The 20520-nt window shown below is 45.2% G+C and overlaps 2 protein-coding genes across 2 annotated transcripts in view; both read right to left on the reverse strand.

Moving 5' to 3' along the window:
- LOC130480597 (cathepsin K) overlaps positions 1 to 20520 on the reverse strand; it is a 243663-nt gene that overhangs the window by 179510 nt on the left and 43633 nt on the right. The gene's annotated exons all lie outside the window — the stretch shown is intronic.
- On the reverse strand, positions 5608 to 18872 carry CTSS (cathepsin S). Its single transcript, XM_056853201.1, has 7 exons — positions 18744 to 18872; positions 16942 to 17064; positions 15176 to 15328; positions 14558 to 14782; positions 8675 to 8840; positions 7314 to 7416; positions 5608 to 5727 (listed from the first exon to the last, which is right to left on the reverse strand). Exons 1-7 carry the CDS (start codon positions 18870 to 18872, stop codon positions 5628 to 5630), a joined length of 999 nt encoding a protein of 332 aa, XP_056709179.1. The 3' UTR covers positions 5608 to 5627.

Below are 20520 nucleotides of genomic sequence, written 5' to 3' on the forward strand. Positions count from 1 at the left end.
TTGATCTATTTTTGGGAAGCCACCCCTGTGCCCTAAAACAGTGTCTCAACATACAAGAAATCAGACTGTGGGTGAAGATTTTCATGCATGTAGATAAGTATTATTTTGTGCCTCATGAGTCCCTCTGCACATCAAGGTACAGTTAAAAGTATACCCACCGGGGCCATTGGAAAAGATGGCAACCTCATTAATAGATAGGGTTGCCAACCTCCAGGTGGGGCCTGGAGATCTCCCAGAATTACAGCTTATCTCCGGGCTATAGAGATCAGCTCCCCTGGACAAAACAGCTAGAGGTCAGACTCTGTGGTCTACCTTAGAGTCTAGGAGAAAGTCCCTACCTATGCACTGCCCCCAAATCTCCAGGAATTCTCCAGTCCTGAGTTGGCAACAATAGGGAAGGAAACTGAAGAGAAAATTTTGGGGTTACTGTGACAGGAAGGCCTGAAGCGATCCTCAGAGCAATCCCGTCAGATAACTTTGGGAGAGGAAAAATAAACCACCTTGTGGCACCTGAAGGACCAACCCCTTAAAGACTTAACAGTTTCTGATTCTGGCTTTTGTAGAAGAACAGAAAAAGAAAGGGGGGCAAATGGAGAAACTTCCTCCTCACAGTGTAGTGAATAAATGGGAAGTTATATCACACACCAGGCTAAGAACCATTTGGGCAACAACAGGGACACTTTATTTTTTGGGGCCATTTAGAACACGTTTAGCCATGTTAAAACCGAGTTTATTGTCGTTTCAACACAAGAATCTTTACCTTTCTCCCTCAGGATCACACACACACACACACACACACACTGTTTCTCCATTTGGCCCCATTCCCAGCCCACCAGCCGACCCTCAGCCAGGGCACTGCCCCCAAATCTCCAGGAATTCCCCAGTCCTGAGATGGCCACCCTAGGGAAGGAAACTGAAGAGAAATTTGTGGTTGCTGTGACAGGAAGGCCTGAAGCGATCCTCAGAGCAATCCTGTCAGATAACTTTGGGAGAGGAAAAATAAACCACCTTGTGGCACCTGAAGGACCAACACCCCCCCCCCACCGGCGCGCCTCCTTCTTTCCTCGCCTTCCCCACCCCCGAAACGGCCGTTCGCTCGCTCTCCCCCCACCCCGAATATTTGGCGTTCTTTTCCCCGCCTTTTCTCCCCTCAACGGTCACTCGCTCCCCCCCCGTCCGTATTTGGCGCTCTTTTTCCCGCCTTTTCTCCCCTCAACGGTCACTCGCTCCCCCCCGTCCGTGTTTGGCGCTCTTTTTCCCGCCTTTTCTCCCCTCAACGGTCACTCGCTCCCCCACCCGTCCGTATTTGGCGCTTTTTCCCGCCTTTTCTCTGCCGCCCCCTTTGCAGACGTTTCGTGTGGGGAAAAGACACGCGTTTGCGTCACTCGCCGTTGTGGGGGGGGGGGAATGTGTTGCCAGAAAGCAGTATTCTTCCTTTTTTAAATTATTTTCTGGCTTTAGAGTAGGGTTGCCAACGGATGTCCCGTTATTACAACTGATCTCCAGCCGACAGAGATCAGTTCCCCTGGAGAAAATGGCCGCTTTGGCCATTGGACTCTATGGCATTGAAGTCCCTCCCCAAACCCAGCCCTCCTCAGGCTCCCCCCCAAAAATCTTCCCGCCAGTGGGGAAGAGGGAGCTGCCAACCCCGCTTTAGAGGCTGGTTGCCTGACAGGAAGGAATTTGGCAGAGGGGAGCTCCCCCTGTTGAATTTCTGCCAGGCAGATGGGGGAGAGGGAGTTTGGAATTTCTTGCATTGTGCAGGGGGTTGGACTAGATGACCCTGCTGGTCCCTTCTGTTGAGCCTGAGTAATGACATTCAGACATGCAAGCAAGCTACACGTGGGCGGCCCCTTCCCTTGCATACACTTCAAGTACTCTGCAAAAGTACACCGAGAGCTTTCTCAAGGAGACAAGCGCCATTCATTAATGTAGCATTGCTCACGCAGGCGCTGTAGAAACTTATGACGTTGCACTGACAAGCTAACATCAGATGTTAAGTAAATGTATCTTTCTTGATTGGAATGTCAAATGTCTATAAAACCTCTTGCATTGCCCCTCCCTCGGTGTGACAGGATTGCAGAGCTGTTCGTCTGGATCCTGGCTCACCCGGTTATGACTTCTTGGCCAATAAAGCAAGCCGTAAGCTCACACCAGCCTCCTTGCCCTCATTGCTCCATTGGACTCTACGTTAATGGGGGAGCACATCACTTCCAACTCTTATCATTCTTAATTTCTCACAGCTGCTGTTTCAAGGGGCCAAGCTCAGGCCTGGCTGAACGGTGGAGAAAGCCAAAGTAATTTCTCATAAGGCTTTGCATCGGCACCGTTGGGTTCATCAAAACTCAGCTCCCCCACCCCCCGTGCAAAGCCACGATGTGGCACACACTTCCCTGTGGCGCTTTGTGCATATCCTGGCCCGCTGCGTTGCATGCTTTTGTGAGAATTTGTACTGGGCGCAGGAGAGTGTCTAAATGGGGTGGCCGCTGATGCCAAGCAAAGCACGCTAGGAGGCACTATTGTGACCCCAATCATAGAGTCCAATGAAAGACACCTGGTTGGCCACTGTGAACAGAGCGCAGGACTTGATGGGCCGTGGTCTGATCTAGCATGGCCTTTCTTATGCCCTTATGTGTGTGTGTGTGTGTGTGTGTGTGTGTTAAGTGCCGTCAAGTCGCTTCCGACTCATGGCGACCCTATGAATGAAAGTCCTCCAAAATGTCCTATCTTTGACAGCCTTGCTCAGATCTTTCAAACTGAAGGCTGTGGCTTCCTTTATTGAGTCAATCCATCTCTTGTTGGGTCTGCCTCTTTTCCTGCTGTCCTCAACTTTTCCTAGCATGACTGTCTTTTCCAGTGACTCTTGTCTCATAATGTGACCAAAATACGATAGCCTCAGTTTAGTCATTTTAGTTTCTAGGGTCATTTCAGGCTTGATTTGATCTAGAACCCACTGATTTGTTTTTTTGGCAGTCCACGGAATCCGTAACACTCTGCCCTTATATTAATCCTAAAAAGAAGTAAACCCCATTTTATTCAGTGGGGATTACTCCCAGGAAACTGTCTTTAGGATTGCAGTCGCTGCCTCATGTGCAGCTTTCCTCCATCTGGCTGTTAGAGGCTGGCTTGGGTGGAGGGTGGAAAGAGAAAAGTCTCTCCGCGGACATTGTCAAAGGACGAGGAATATTAATCTTGAAATTAGTGATTTAAAGTGCCCTGGTATGGGGAGAGCTATAAGCGATCTTATACAATAACCATTTGTAGGAGCTAGTGGTAAAGAGTGAGGGAAGGAAATGGGCGTGCTTAATTGCTAAATTACAAGATGCCAGGTGCTGAATCCAAATTCAGAGCCAGTATGTGGAGTAGTGGGTTAGAGTGCTGGACTAGGATCTGGGAGATCCAGATTTGAATCCATGCTCAAGCCATGGGAACTTGCTGGGAGACCTTGGGCCAATCACATACTTTCAGCCTAGCCTACCTCACAGGGTTGTTGTGAGGATAAAATGGAGAAGAGGAGAACAATGTAAAATGCTTTGGGTCCCCACTGGGGAGAAGGATGGGGGGTTCAGTGAAGTAAATAATAAAACAAATCATGGATGCCCTTTCCTGAATCCCGGATGTGCGGTGTCTGCTTGTGATTTTTTTTCTAGTGGAAAGAGTTTTGTGGCACCCTGAAGACTAGCGATATTTTATCCGGGTGTAAGGTTTCATGGATTCACGTCTTAAGATGCCTTAAGTGAATCTCCACAATGCATTTTAATGCAGGAGAGTTATTTTTCTGTACTTCCCGTACAAAATGCCAGCGTAGTGAAGATCACTCATAGCACCTGAAGAAGCGGGTTCTAGTCCCGAGTAAAATTTTGTTAGTCTCCTAGTGTCACATTGAAAATTGGAGGGAGGAACATTAATAATTTGAGATATGCTGATGACACTACATTATTGGCAGAAAATAGTGAAGATTTGAAATGGCTAGTTTTAAAGCAAATGGGTGTGCCACTACATCTGATCGTTTTGATGCGCAACCTGTACTCTGGACAAGAGGCCACAGTTAGAACAGAATATGGAGAAACGGAATGGTTTCCAATTGGCAAAGGTGTCCGACAAGGATGTATTTTATCTCCCTATCTCTTCAATCTATATGCAGAACATATAATTAGGAAAGCTGGATTAGATTTAGATGAAGGTGGAGTGAAAATTGGAGGGAGGAACATTAATAATTTGAGATATGCTGATGACATTACATTATTGGCAGAAAATAGTGAAGATTTGAAACGACTACTGCTGAAAATTAAAAGAGAAAGTGCCAAAGAAGGACTACAGCTGAACATCAAGAAAACAAAAGTAATGACTACAGGAGAATTACACAGCTTTAAGGTTGACAATGAGGAAATTGAAATTGTTGAAGACTTTCTATTCCTTGGCTCCACCATCAACCAAAAGGGAGACTGCAGCCAAGAAATCAGAAGGAGATTGAGACTGGGAAGGGCAGCCATGAAGGAGCTAGAAAATATTTTGAAGTGTAAGGATGTGTCACTAGCCACCAAGACTAGATTAATTCATGCCATCGTATTCCCTATTACTATGTATGGGTGTGAAAGCTGGACAGTGAAGAAAGCTGATAGGAAGAAAATAGATTCCTTTGAAATGTGGTGTTGGAGGAGAGGGTTACGGATTCCGTGGATAATGGGATCTGAAATATAAGCCTGGGTTAGCCTTGACTGTGGAACAACATCAAGAATGCATTTGAAGAAAGGGGAAATGCTGCAGTTTGACCATCCACCATATGGCTCAAAAAAGAACCAGCCTTTTTTTGATTGAGGACCCCCCACACTGTAGCATCCTGAGAAGCCCCAACAACCCTCCCTGTGCCCCCAAAGTAAAATAAAAACCAGTAAAAACAGGTAATAAGTAATTTATTTACCAATTACAGAATTCAGAGGCAAAACAAGGGAAAAACCGAAGTTGAGGTGAAAGATTGTAAAGCGTCATGAAACCTCTGGGAGACGCTTACAGAATCAAAGGTTTCCATGGACTCCTGGTTGTAAAACTCAGCATTAAAGGCAGGGATAAGAATGTAAACTCCACGAATATATATACTGGTATATATTTAAAAAAAATCTTTCCACACCTAGCAGTACATGCAAATTCTTTGAAATTCCACTTTGGTACTGTTTCTCCTCATGAATTTTGCCTGATAGTACAACATGCACGACTGTATGTGTGGATCCATTTACTTGATATAAATGGGCCAAAATATTTTGTTCCCGCCTGACACGGCTTTTATTATGAGATACTTTGAGGTGGAAACAGTGATAATACTTAGCAATTATAGAAAAGGACTCTCGTTCAGAGCAGTAGTACAGACATTATTAGCTGATCAACCCTCACAGCACCCACGGGATGGCTAGCAGATACTGAGCTAAACCATGATAAACCATCATTTTGGTTGCTGGTCTCAGATCTACCAGGTGGAGCTGACAGGAAGATCTTGCCCTGGAGACCAATCCCTTTTCTTAAGCACAGCAGTTTGATTAAAAGAAGCCTAAGATTAAGTTGCCTAACAGGCTGTTTCTCCAGGCTTGGGTTGTGGGGGGGGGGGCCACCAACTGCAGAGTGGACATGCCTCTCTAAATAACTGGATAGCAGCCCCATGTGGCAATGCCGCACCGATTCCCACGATTCCTTGCAATCCGAATGTATCCTTTGTCACCAAAATATTGGCCCCAGCTGATGGAACAGAGTAAAGAATGTGATGTCAGGAGAATAATTCATATTTATTACCAGCAAATAATTCTTTCTTCCACTGTCTATAAGGCCATTTATTCTTGGTAATTAGCAGCGCGTTCCAGGCTGAAGTGCCCCGCATATATTTTTTTTAGTTTTTCACGCTGAAACGTCATTCAGGAAGTGACTGCAAAGCTAGCACATGCCTGCTTTACATTTCTTAAGAGCCCCTTTAACGCGACCTTTTATGTTTGCTCCACCCCGCCTCGAAGAACCCCCTCAAGGAAGCATGCAAAATCACAGCCACACAGTAGCTGTGCAAACAGCGGTTGCTAATGGAAGGAATGAAGGAGCAGGCGAGTGGAGGGGGTGGAATTTCTCCTTTTGCGTCGGACAGTGAATAGGCATTTCAAAGGTCACAATTTTAAAAAAAGAGCTTTGAGCGAGCATCAAAACTGACCCTGCATAAATGGCCTAAATGTTCAATAAAAAACTCCATTAATTCACTTATAACTCACAAGTACATAGTGACCGCAACACACAACAAGAATTAAAATGGATGGCAACGTAATGCAATTGGCATCACCTCATATGCAATTCAAAGCAGAGTCCATGTTGACTCTAACAAGTTAGCTTTGGATTCAGAGATGGCCATTTTTAAGCCCACAGAGAGACTCTCCAATGAAGAACAGACACGATTCAGTGCCATCACTTTATCTCAGAGGACCATAATGTGGTGCCCATGGGCACCATGGCATCCGCTGGCACCTTTCCTGGTGCCTGCCAAGTGTATTTAGAAAGTGGGTGGGGCCAGGTGGGGCTCCTGCCCAGCAGGGCTTCTGATGAGCTGTGTAGAATAAAATAACATTGTTTTGCTGGCAGCTGCCACTACAGTGCTGATTTTATTTTCTTGCTGAGTCCTCATTCCCAGTGTATTTTTAAAAATTACTCCTGTCTCCTGCATTTAGGCTTCTTCTTCTGTCTCTCTCTCTGTGTGTGTGTAGGGCTCCACCTCCTACTGTGGCCATTTTGTGACTGTGCCCCCCACCCTGTTTCAGAATTCCAAAGGTGCCCACAGGCTCAAAAATGGTAGGGACCCCTACTTTAGCTACTGGCGCAAGCTGAAGTTATGCCATGACTATTAAAATATATACTCTTGCTGTCAAGTTGGGTAAAGCAATATTGTACAACCTGAGCTACAGGTTAGACAAGATGGCAACTCAGTGGACACTAACAGCTCCTTACAATTTCCCTGATTTAACTCCTCTGAATGATCTCTCATTATAGAACAAAATAACCTTTGTTAACGCAGACTTTCTCAGACTGGATGTGAAGTGGACGGGTCTGTGGCTCAGTGGTAGAGCATCTGCTTGGCATGCAGAAGGTCCCAGGTGCAATCCTCAGCATCTCCAGTTAAAGGGACTAGGCAAGTAGGTGATGGGAAAGACCTCCTCTGCCTGAGACCCTGGAGAGCCGCTGCCGGTCTGAGCAGACAATGCTGACTTTGATGGACCGAGGGTCTGATTCAGAATAAGGCAGCTTCATGTGTTGACTGGACTGCAGTTGATTTCCTGTAAGGACATTCTTACCTGTTCTTCACAAGCCAATAGTCTTTGCCATCCAGCGTTCCATATCCTATTACAAGAACTGCATGATTCACTTCCTGAGAGCAATGTGGATCATCATATACTCCTAAATTTAAAAAGATGCACAATCACTTTCAAAAGTGCATGGTGCGCGTTGGAGCCAGTGTGATATTGGGCTTTGACTGGGGAGATCAGTATGGTATGTTAACCTTTAGATAGTTTTCTTGCTTTAGGTCAAGATTCCCCAATGTGGTCCCCGTAGGCACCATGGCACCCACCAACACCTTTCCTGGTGCCTGCCAAATGTTTTTAGAAAGTAGGCAGGGCAAGATGTAGCTATTGCCTGTTGGCTATGCAGATATTTAAAAACTTTGCTTTGGCAGCAGCTGCCAGCAGAACACAAGGATCTTCATGGTATGACTGAAGGCAAGCGGCAGCAGCCATTTTGTATCCAGATCTGCCTCCTGTAGCAGCTATTTTGTCACAACTATTTTGTGGATGCGCTAGGGTTGCCAGGTTAACCAGGTTGCCAAGTTGGAAGGTGGGTCGCCAGGTTAGGGTTGATAGTGGTCTATAAAGTTATGAATGGTATGGACAGAGTGGACAGGGAGAAGCTTTTCTCCCTCTCTCATAATACTAGAAAGCAGGGTCATTTGCTGAAGCTGGAGGGTGAGAGATTCAAAACTGATAAAAGGAAGTATTCTTTCAGACGACACATAGTTAAATGGTGGAACTCCCTGCCCCAGGATGTGGTGATGGCTGCCAACTTGGAAGGCTTGAAGAGAGGAGTGGACATCTTCATGGAAGAGAGGGCTATTCATGGCTAGCCCAGTCTGATATCTTGGAAGCTAAGCAGGGTCAACCGGGTGACTTGGTCCAGTCACACTCTCGCAGCCTAACCTACCTCATAGGGTTGTTGTGAGGATAAAATGCAAGAGAGGAGAATTATGTAAACCAGTTTGGGTCCCCACTAGGATTGCCAGCTCCAGGGTGGGAAATAACTGGAGATTTTGGGGGCAGAGCCTGAGGAGGGCGGGGTGTGGGGAGGGGAGGGACTTCAATGTCACACAGTCCAATTGCCAAAGCGGCCATTTTCTCCAGGGGAACTCATCTCTGTCACCTGGAGATCAGTTGTAATAGCAGGAGATCTCCAGCCACAACCTGGAGGTTGGCAACCCCTAGTCCACAATGGGGAGAAAGGCGGGGTATAAATGGAGTGAATAAATAATTTTTTAAAAAAATAGGATAACTGCATTTCTAAACACTTTATTCTGTAGAAATGGGTGACCTAACTGGGATGTAGGAGCACTTTTTGCTCTTTTCTTAATGTAAAACATTATGTTGTAAAGCCCATTAGAACTCACCTGACTTATACAGAAAGAACGTTTCATGAGTTGCATCTATAGCGACAGATATAGGACCGACAGTTGCAACAGCAACCTTCAAGGCTGCTTCATCAGAATTTGGGAGTTCAACGTATCTAGAACAGGTGGCCGCTCGAGCAGCTGGGTTATAACGGCACGGTCCTGCCTGGAAGAAGCAGAAATCAGACAAAGTAGGGACATCTCAGAGATCTCGAGAATGTTAGAACTTTTATCATACAACCACACTTTCGAACTTGCTCCTACTTAATTTTTTAGTTACAGATTTTAATTGTTTTTGAGGCCATTGCTTGAGCTAAACTTTTTTTTTAGATACTGAAATCTTAGGAATTGAAACAAACTATTATAACCATCTTCAAGTACTTGAAGGGCTGTCATTATAGAGGATGGTACCAAGTTGTTTTCTGTTGCCCCAGAAGGTCGGACCAGAACCAACGGGATGAAATTAAATCAAAAGAGTTTCCGTCTAAGCATTAGAGCGGTTCCTCAGTGGAACAGGCTTCCTCAGGAGGTGGTAAGTGCTCCTTCCCTGGAGGTTTTTAAGCAGAGGTTAGATGGCCATCTGTCAGCAATGCTGATTCTGTGACCTCAGGCAGATCATGAGAGGGAGGGCATCTTGGCCATCTTCTGGGCACGGAGTAGGGGGTGCGGGGAAGGTAGTTGTGAAATTCCTGCATTGTGCAAGGGGTTGAACTAGATGACCCTGGTGGTCCCTTCCAACTCTATGATTCTATAAACTAAAAACTGAATGGAGAGGTTGTGGCTCAGGGGTTTTATCTAGGGTTACCAGATCTGGGTTGGGAAATACCTGGAGATTTTGGGGGTGAAGCCTGAGGAGGGCGGGTTTGGGGGATGGGAGGGACTTCAGTGTGGTATAATGCCATACACTCCACCTTCCAAAGTGGCCATTTTCTCCAGGTGAACTGATCTCTGTTGCCTGGAGATCAGCTTTAATAGAAGGGGATCTCCAGCCACCACCTGGAGGTTGGCAACCCTATTTTTATCCCTGGCGTTTTACTGACAGAGTAATGCCATACATTTTAAAGTTCCTTTTTATTTTGCATTTTCAATATGTACAAATATGTAGCATTAATGAGCAACAGTGTGATGTAGTGGTTAAGAGCAGTGGTTAAGAGCGGTGGACTCTTATCTGGTGAGCCAGGTTCAATTCCCCACTCTTCCACATGAAGCCTGCCAGGTTACCTTGGGCTAGTCACTGTTCTCTCCAAACTCTCTCAGGCCATTTATGCTTGGTAATTAGCAGCACGTTCCAGGCTGAAGTGCCCCACATATTTTTTTGAGTTTTTCAGGCTGAACCATCATTCAGGAAGTGACTGCGAAGCCGGTGCATACCTGCATCGCATATCTTAAGAGCTCCTTTAACGCAACCTTTTGTGAAGAATCCCCTCAAGGAACCATGCAAAATCACAGCTGTGTGTTATCTATGCACACTGCGGTTGCTAATGGCTATGCAAACAAAGGAACGAAGGAGCAGGTGAGTATGGGGGGGTGGAATTTCTCCTTTTGCGTCGGGACCATGAATAGGCATTTTAAAATATTGTCGAAGGCTTTCACGGTCAGAGTTCATTGGTTCTTGTAGGTTATCTGGGCTGTGTAACCGTGGTCTTGGAATTTTCTTTCCTGACGTTTCGCCAGCAACTGTGGCAGGCATCTTCAGAGTAGTAACACTGAAGGACAGTGTCTCTCAGTGTCAAGGGTGTAGGAAGAGTAATATATAGTCAGAAAGGGGTTGGGTTTGAGCTGAGTATTGTCCTGCAAAAGTAATGTGCTAATCATTGTCCTGTAAGTATCAAATATTGTAAGTATCAAATATTTGATACTTACAGGACAATGATTAGCACATTACTTTTGCAGGACAATACTCAGCTCAAACCCAACCCCTTTCTGACTATATATTACTCTTCCTACACCCTTGACACTGAGAGACACTGTCCTTCAGTGTTACTACTCTGAAGATGCCTGCCACAGTTGCTGGCGAAACGTCAGGAAAGAAAATTCCAAGACCACGGTTACACAGCCCGGATAACCTACAAGAACCAAGGCATTTTAAAGGTCGCATTTAAAAAGAGCTTTGAGAGAGCATCAAAACTGACCGTGCATAAATGACCTCAGCCCCACCTACCTCACAGGGTGTCTGTTGTGGGGAGGGGAAGGGAAGGTGATTGTAAGCCAGTTTGATTCTCCTTAAAAGGTACAGAAAATAGGCATATAAAAACCAACTCTTCTTCTTATGGACATTTTTCCTGTTTTGCAGAGGCATATGCAAATCTGCCATTGAGGCTCGTTTCCTGCCTCACCCTGTAGCGATAGCTATTGCTTCACCAATTTTTTTCCGCACTCTTCAGCTGTCAGTGCACTCTGTTTGCTTAAAGTAATTTAAATCTTTGACAGTTAATTGAAACCTTACAGAAAAGATAGAATTGCTTTTCTAATAGAGGTTAAGAGTTGAGATTGGCCTTATCTTGCTATATCAGATGTAACTCATGTGCACTTGATGATTGGCTCATTTGCACATATGTTGATTATCTCATATAATCAACATTATATAATAATAATATATAATATATAATATAATATATTATATATATAATTATATATATAATTATATAATTATATATATATATATATATATATATATATATATATATATATATATATATATATATATATATATATATAATAACCATATGATTATGATAGAACAGATTTAGAAAAAGATAAGATTTATATTTTTCTATAAATCTGCACAACCATGATAAACAAATCAGTTTTCTGGATGGAAGTGTCAGAATAAGATTAGGTGAAATTTAATCATCATCATCATCACAATAAACTTTTATTTATTATTCCCCCACCCCGGCAATGCCGGGATCAGGGCGACTAACAGCAAAATATACACATTTCATACATTAAAAACATACAATTCACATTTAAAACATTTTTAGCACGCTGAACTTAATAAATCAAAGGCACCAACTAAATCCCCATAGGGAGTGATGCTGTGTGACGGGCTTTTCCTAAAACAGTGACATAAAAACCTGAAAACTGGTTTGCTTTTTAAACTATTACTCAATATAATATGACTAAACAATGCTAGGAACTTTGATAATTTTAGCACTTATTTTTACAGTAATTGTGGGGCTAATATTTACTTGCCTGTATTTCATACTGTCTTGAATAAAGAAGAAAGCGATTTTTTCTCTCAATAAAAGGTCAATGTCTCTACAGGTTTTTGGTCTGGTTTGCTGGTTATAGTTCAAAGAACTGAACTCACCTCTTACTTATTTGCATTATCAGATTTAAAGGTTTGTTTATTTATTGTTTAAATTTATATGCCGCCCTCCCCTTGTCTAGCAGAGCTCAGAGCGGCTCACAACAACATATGATAACTAGGCTTGCCAGGTCCCTCTTCACCACTGGCAGGAGGTTTTTGGGGCAGAGCCTGAGGAGAGTGGGGTTTGGGGAGGGGAGGGACTTCAATGTCATAGAATCCAATGGCCAAAGTGGCATTTTCTCCAGGGGAACTGATCTCTGTTGGCTGGAGATCAGTTGTAATAGCAGGAGATCTCCAGCTAGTATCTGGAGGCTGGCAACTCTAATGATAACAACAATAAAAACTATTAAAAGCACAACTGATAAGTGCAATATATTACATATAAACCAAACAGTTACTATGGAGAGCCATCCACGGGGCACAGAGGCCAAGGCCTTCCCCTAAATGTGTCTTCTCTCTTCTCTTCTCTCCTACCTCCTGCAAACCCAAAACTGGAGAGCTAACTGGTGAGAAGAGGGGAAACCCGGCAAGCATGCCATTATAATACCAGGATGAACACTGACCTAACCCAGGAGGTTTCCCTGTCCTGGTGTCAGCTAGGCTCTATGTTGGCTCCGGGTAAAAACAAGATGGTTCCCCGCACAGACAAGATGGAGTTTTTGTACACTCCGTCCCCCCCGTTTTGCAGTTGGTCTCCCGCCCGACATCTGCACCTCAATGGAGACCCGCCTGAGTAATCACTGATCTGATACCAAGTCCTGCGGAACAATGCCGGGAGCTCGGGAAGATCAGCCAGTTATTGCACACGTTAATTTCCTGTATGGTTGTCTTAAGTCGTTACCGGCAGTTAACTTCTATATTAAAATATTGTCGAAGGCTTTCACGGTCAGAGTTCATTGGTTCTTGTAGGTTATCCGGGCTGTGTAACCGTGGTCTTGGAATTTTCTTTCCTGACGTTTCGCCAGCAACTGTGGCAGGCATCTTCAGAGTAGTAACACTGAAGGAGAGACACTGTCCTTCAGTGTTACTACTCTGAAGATGCCTGCCACAGTTGCTGGCGAAACGTCAGGAAAGAAAATTCCAAGATCACGGTTACACAGCCCGGATAACCTACAAGAACCAACTTCTATATTGTTTCTTTGTATCTAAAACCTAATCAACCCCATTGTATTTACCCTATATATGTACCAAGTTTTCCCCATGCCTGTATTCTAGCCTTAAGTTTCTATGACTTGCTGAACTCACTGACTTTCTGAATAAAACTTTTAACTCACTGCAACGTCTGGAGTAAAGTTCCTTTACAAGAAACGCAACGTGTTGCTGAGGTCTGACACCTGGACTGTTTTGTCTGAACCAGAAGACAACTACCCCACTCACTTTAGCCTTGGAATCTTGTTGTTTTTTAACATAGCCCCCCATGGATTTAGCATATCGTTAAAAATTTACGGTCCCAGGTCCCCCATTAGGGTTGCCAGGTCCCTCTTTGCCATCGGTGGGAGGTTTTTGGGGCGGAGCCTGAGGAGGGTGGGGTTTGGGGAGGGGAGGGACTTCAATGCCATAAGGTCCAATTGCCAAAGCGGCCATTTTGTCCAGGTGAACTGATCTCTATCGGCTGGAGATCAGTTGTAATAGCAGGAGATCTCCAGCTATTACCTGGAGGTTGGCAACCCTATCCCCATGCTGTAGCCAGAATCTAGAAAACACAGGCAAAATGCGTGGGGAGAGTAAGGCAACTGCTGACGGGTGGAGAAGACACACGTAATCAAAAAGAAGCCCCAAAGCAGTCACCGGGGGTGACCCCAGGGAAACATCCCTGCATAAAAGGCCTTACTCTTTCCCATGCAATAAGCTTGAGGCAAATTCCTCTTTCACGGCCTTGGTTTTGTGATCAAATGATGAAAGTGTGTTAAACTGCAATTAACTTTAAAAGTTAAAAAAACCTTTAAACACAGGATTGCATTGTCAGCCAGATAACCATATGATGTATCTGCATTAAATCTGCATTAATATGCATATTAATAAAACCTTTTTTCTTTTAGAAAACTAAATTTTCAGATTAAGCAGACATGCACCACTGTAGACACCATCTTTAGAAAGAACTATATCTTACATGTACTTATGTAATTTATTTTCCTGCTGAGATTTTTTCTTTCATAAAGTGCAGTCACAGGTCTGGTGTTTAATGGGACAAACCTCACTCAGAAAACTGTCAGATTTTCTCTAGTAAGGATCAAAACAGGAAGGGGTTGAGAATTTGTAGCAACAAAATGGGGAAATCAAAATAGTTAAATACACAGAATTAGATTCCACCTTTAAATGTTATCCCTGCCCTGCAACTACCGTCTATGAAAGAAAAATACCTTGGAGAACAAGGGTCACAGAACTAAACACAATGGGGCGTTCCACCTTGTTGAAACGCCAGTTCATGGCCCCTGCTGTTCACAGTTTTTACAAATTCATGCATTAAAATTACATACTTTATTTTTTAAAAAAAACATACACAGCCAGGGGACCATTTGGGGTCGATCAAAATGCCTTTAACTGATCAAGACATATTAAATGATACAAACCTGGCCTGTGTACGGGTAGGATGCTTCGGAGTCAATACCTTTATTATCAATGATATATTGGAAAGCTTTGGTCATGAAGCCTCCGTTACATCCATGGTTTCCATACATACTGGAGCAATCCACAAGGTTCTGTGGACTGAGAGAGATCAGTTTTCCGGTTTTGAGTTTTAACTGGCCTTCCAGAGCCCCGACAGAACTAAAAGCCCAACAGGAACCGCAAGCACCCTAAAAGAAAGAAGGAGAAGAAGAGTTAGTTTTTATATGTCAACTTTTTCTACCACTTAAAGGAGAATCAAACCGGCTTACAATCGCCTTCCCTTTCCCCTCCCCACAACAGCTACCCTGTGAGGTAGGTGGGGCTGAGAGAGTATGACTAGACCAAGGTCACCCAGCTGGCTTCATGTGTAGGAGTGGGGAAACAAATCCAGTTCACCAGATTAACCTCCGCCGCTCACGTGGAAGGAGTGGAGAATCAAACCCGGTTCTCCAGATTAGAGACCACCACCAAACCACCACTCCTAACCACTATACCACTCTGGCTCTCAGAGAGGATATCAGATACAGAGAGCTGGAAAAGGATATCTTTGGGATCAAACACAGCCAAAAAGACTCCCTCACCTGGCTCTTCACCTCTGTGACGCATCCTTTATCCCTCCAGTCTATGGAATCGGGGATTATGACCTCTGGCTTTGACTTGAAATATGTAGAGTTCTGGTTCCATGAGCGAGGAAGTGTCAGTCCCGTCAGCAGAGCAGTTACTTCCTCACTAGTCTACATAAAGGAGCATAGATCATAAAAATTATTGTTAATTTTAGGGATGCCAGCCTCCAGGTGGGCCCTGGCCATCCTTCGGAATTACAGCTCATCTCCAGACTACAGAGATCAGTTCCCATGGAGAAAATGGATGCTTTGGAGGGTGGACATTCTGACATTGTACCCCACTGAGTTCCCTTTCCTCCCCAACTCCACCCCCAAATATCCAGGAGTTTCCCAACCTGGATCTGGCAACCCTACCCCCCATCCCTTGTTGGTGGCCAGGGGACTTGGCAACCCCAGTTTTCACCCAAGAAGCTCATGGTTCCCCTTCTTTTTACCTCTACAGCAACCCTGTGAGGTAAATTAGGCTGAAAGACAAAGGTTTGCCCACAATCACCTATCAACTTTGCAGCTGGGTGGGAATTTTATGCTGCAGATATGCTTGCTAACTTGCAGTTGGCACCTAGCAATCTCCTAGGAGTACAATTGATCTCCAGGCTGCATAGACCAGTTCCCCTGGAGAAAATGGCTGCTTTGGACCCCGCTGAGGTCCCCTCTCCCAAAACCCTGCCCACCCCAGGTTCTACCTCCAAAATCTCCAGGAATATCCCAACCCAGAATTGGCAACCCTAGCTGCAGAGAATGGTCCAGAATTATAGCAGAACAAAACGGATGTCCAGTGGCACCTTGAAAGTCTAATAGCATTTATTCAAGCATGAATATTCGTGAGTCAGAGGTCACTTCCTCAAATGAAATGAAAGGAAGAAAATAATTTCCCTGTTTTTTCTGCAGAAAATTAGAGAAGGGAGCTGACCAAAGAGAGGCCTGGGATCATAAACGGGTAGGGTTGCCAACCTCCAAGTACTAGCTGGAGATCTCCTGGGATTACAGCTAATCTCCAGACAATAGAGATCAGTTCACCAGGAGAAAATGGCTGCTTTGGAAGGTGGACTCTATCTAGGGTTGCCAAGTCCCCCCTCTCTTCTGGCAGGCGGTTTTTGGGATGGAGCGGGGGCGGGTATTGCGATGGGCTGCTTTACCACCGCATGCACAATCCCCGCTCCTGAACCAGACGATGGATTGGTGGGCAATTGTCCGCCGATCCAAGCAACCTGGCAACCCTTATTTTATGGCATTATACCCAATTGAAGTCCCTCCCCTCCCCAAACCCCTCCCTCTTCAGGCTCCGTCCTGAAAATCTCCAAGTATTTCCCAACCCTGAGTTGGCAACCCTATAAACAAGGTGTGGTTCTCTGTGTTGCACAGTTAAGCAGTTCACGTTGTTATACAGAATGGATGATGAGAGAGGCTGGGGGTTCTATCTTCTCTCTCACGTGCCAAAGTTAAATGTGCAATAAAGTAACAACAAGCCAATTAATGAAGAAATTCTAAACGTTTTAGAAACACTAATGTTTCTAAAAAGTAGCTCCTGTTGATAGCAACCTGGTTTCAAGCAAGAACTTGTGCAAACTCCTATTGAATGGGAGAACATCTTTGTGTTGAGATTCACTTTTCTCGTGCAAGTCTCTAGCTCAGAATGCAAAACGGGCTTTACCACATGCGGAAGACGTTTTCTGCATGCAGAAGAGTACTTTTGGGTCCCCTCTGTAAGATACATTTTTACTAACCATATCACCAAGATGATTCATGCCAAGCTCATAGGAGTGAAGCCCCAGAGAATGCTCCAGATTATGCAATGTGATTAATTTCACGTTCTTTTCCCAAGTCATACGACGGTTCTCTTCCTCTTTCTAGAAATCAAAGCAGAAGCATTATCATACAAACTAGAAGAAAATGTTAAGGACAGTTTAATCCTCCAGAAACCATGGATTTTATACAAAGACAAATGGGCCTAATTCCATAGTTGGTTGCTAAAGCACCAATGCAGTTGGGTCTGCTGGACCCAATTCTACAAATCCGAAGAAAATATTTATTAAGGGAACCAGTGATGTTTCCATTTTCATCCTTCTTCACAGCCAAATGGATGAGACGGTCATGCTTGATGTGCATGGTGTGTGTAGTTTTTCAAGCTCTGGTTGTCCTTTTGTCCAGTTTTCCAGTTTCCCAAATAACTCGGGACCTGTTCCTGTCTTTATTGTCAGGCCATTTCCTCCGCAACCTGCTGCTACTGGGCCTCGTTTAGGATTGCCAACCTCCAGGTACTAGCTGGCGATCTCCCGTTATTACAATTGACCTCCAGGCAACAGAAATCACTTCCCCTGGAGAAAATGGCTTCTTTGGCATTTGGACTCTGTGGCATTGAAGTCCCTCCCCTCCCAAACCCCACCTTCCCCAGGCTCCGCCCACAAAATCCCCAGGTATTTCCCAACCCAGAGCTGGCAACCCTAGCCTTGTTGAAAAACCTTGCCTGGTACTTCTAGAATTCTTTGTGCCTCCTCGCAGTGTTTAGTCCCACAGAGCCTAATTTGAAATGGACTGAGTTTGGTCAAGCGTCATTCCGACTCTTAGTCCTGAAGAGGGTGACACTCCTAAATTGACCTTTGATACCCCAAACACCTAGAATAAGAAGAGTTGGTTTTCATATGCCGATTTTCTCTACCTTTTAAGGAGAATCAAACCGGTTTACAATCTCCTTCCTTTCCCCTCCCCACAACAGACAGTTTGTGAGGTAGGTGGCGCTGAGAGAGTTCGGAGAGAGCTGTGCCTAGCCCAAGGTCACCTGGCAGGCTTCATGTTGAGGAGTGGAGAATCAAACCTGGTTCTCCAGATTAGAGTCTGCTGCTCATGTGGAGGAGTGGGGAACCGGACTCAGTTCTCCAGATTAGAGTCCACCGCTCGTGGAGGAGTGGGGAAACCCACCCGGTTCACCAGATTAGAGTCTGCCACCCATGTGGAGGAGTGGGGAATCCAACCCGCTTCTCCAGATTAGAGTCTGCCACACTCAACCACTACACCACACTGATTTATCTAGAGCAGGGGTCCCCAATGTGGAGCCTTGTGGCGCCTTTCCTGGTGCCCGCCAAGTGTTTTTAGAAAGTTAGAGGAGCCAGGTGGGACTTTTTCCCAGCAAGGCTTCTGATTGGCCACTTCAGATCTGATTGGCTGCACAAAAAGACTTCTGCAGCAGCTGCCATCACAGCACAAGGACTGAAAGTAAGCTGTATGAATGCAAGAGAATTATTTTTTAAAGAATATGTTCATTTCAAGAGCGTCTGCACCCTGTGCCCCAATTCCAAAGGTGCCTGGCAGCTCAAAAAGTTTGGGGACCCCTGTCTAGAGCCATGCTGATTGCTTGCTTCTAGAACACACAGAAGTGAAAAGGACCTCAAGGGCACAATTCCGTCTTGAGGCTTAGACCTGAAGGCATTCTTTCTTTCCCCCAAAAAGAAATGCTTCTCACTCCCACCCAAAGGCCTGTCATTGGAATTCCTGCATCCGGAAGCTCGAGGGCGATGGCCTGTGCTCTTACCTCGCTTCTGTATTCCTTGCTGTATTTTTTCTTCCAAAGCTCCCAGTGGCTGTCCAGCATGGTGTCCTTCTGCCAGCTTGCAGACACGAAGGCGGCATATGCCAGGAGGACCCAGGGCCACAATTCCATCCTGCAGAGGCAAGCTTCCTTTAGAGGGGAGAGAGAGAGAGAGAGAGAGAGAGAGAGAGAGTAGGCTTACAGGCATTTTAGGATATTACACTTGGGATGTGCCATAATAGAATCATAGAATCACAGAGTTGGAAGGGGCCAAACTGGCCATCTAGTCCAACCCCATGCTCAATGCAGGATCAGCCTAGAGCATCCCTGACAAGTTCTTGACCAGCCTCTGGTTAAAGACTGCCAGTGAGGAGGAGCGCACCACCTCCCTAGGTAACCACCAGAGTCCATGGCTGATCTGAACCCAGATCCAAACTTTATTTTATGTGCAGCCTTCCTGGAGTTATACCACATGCTGCCTTGCAGCATCCAGCTCTTCTGAAATAAGGAAATGCTTTTACAGTATTGTTTACTCAGCTATAGAGAGGGGTTGTGCAGAAAGCAGGGATGTAGCTTTTGCTAACTTCCTCCAAGACCAAGGGTTAGTTATATATGGAGGAACATTTCTTCCACGACAGAAGGGAGTTTTAAATGTTCAGAAGTATAGCTTTGTTCAGTTGGTGGCCACAAGGGTCTATAAAAGTTTATGCCATGATAAACTAGTTAGCTATCAAAACAATCAGAGCTTCCAGCTTTGAGAGCAATGCTAAGCAAGTCTACTCAAAATCCAACTCAAATTTATTCATTGGGGCTTACTCACAGCAAAGTGCTCTTAGAATTGCAGTCTGTCTTGGGGGCTTGTCCTGGGTAATTTAGTCATGGAGCCCTTAAACTCCCCTCCTATAAATACAAGGCTGGCATCTGCATATACTGAAGAGGGGCACCTGCCAGGACCCACTGCCACCCACCCCTGCCCACACACCTCCTCTGCCACCTGGCTGTCCTTCCTTCGCTCACTTGCTCTCACCTCCTTAGGGTTGCCAACCTCCAGGTGGTGGCTGGAGATCTCCCGGGATAACAACTGCTCTCCAGGCGTCAGAGATCAATTCACCTGGAGAAAACTGGTTCTGAACCCAGATCCAATGGGTTGGAATTAAATAAAAAAAACCCAACAGGTTGAAATGAAATCAACCCAGAACTAAGGGGTTGAAATGAAATCAAAAGTGTTTCCATCTAGACATTAGGAAGAATTTTCTAACAGAGCGGTTCCTCGGTGGAACAGGCTTCCTCAGGTGGTGGTGAGCTCTCCTTCCCTGGAAGTTTTTAAGCAGAGGCTAGATGGCCACCTGTCATCAATGCTGATTCTGTGACTTTAGGCAGATGATGAGAGGGAGGGCATCTTGGCAATCCTCTGGGCATGGAGTAGGGGGTCACTGGGAGTGTGTGGGGGAGGTAGTTGTGAATTTCCTACATTGTGCTGGGGGGTTGGACTACATGACCCTGGTGGTCCCTTCCAACTCTATGATTCTGTGAAACTGGCTGCTTTGGAAGGTGGAATGCATGGCATTATAGCCTTCCCTCCCCAAACCCTTCCCTCCAGTGGTGGACAGAGGAGGGGGTCGCTGAACACTTTCTACCTAGCAATTTCTACCAGAGTGTCATTCTGGGAGAGAATAAGAAAAAGTGTATATTACAAGGCCACAAGCATGCCCCAATTATTCATTTGCAAAATGTTGCGGTAGTGGGCTTGCATGATGGAGTGGGGATTCAAACCTGGGTC

The sequence above is a fragment of the Euleptes europaea genome, chromosome 7, assembly GCF_029931775.1.
Source record: "Euleptes europaea isolate rEulEur1 chromosome 7, rEulEur1.hap1, whole genome shotgun sequence".
In the NCBI taxonomy this organism is placed as follows: Eukaryota; Metazoa; Chordata; class Lepidosauria; order Squamata; family Sphaerodactylidae; genus Euleptes; species Euleptes europaea.

What these genes read in the sequence shown, in the direction of transcription:
- CTSS (XM_056853201.1), bottom strand. Translation starts at nt 18,872, where the DNA reads ATGGAATTGTGGCCCTGGGTCCTCCTGGCATATGCCGCCTTCGTGTCT. An exon ending in TGAATCATCTTGGTGATATG is followed by an intron (nt 15,329 to 16,941) that starts GTTAGTAAAAAT and finishes TCCTTTATGTAG; the next exon opens with ACTAGTGAGGAAGTAACTGC. An exon ending in GTTCTTTCTGTATAAGTCAG is followed by an intron (nt 7,417 to 8,674) that starts GTGAGTTCTAAT and finishes TTTTAAATTTAG; the next exon opens with GAGTATATGATGATCCACAT.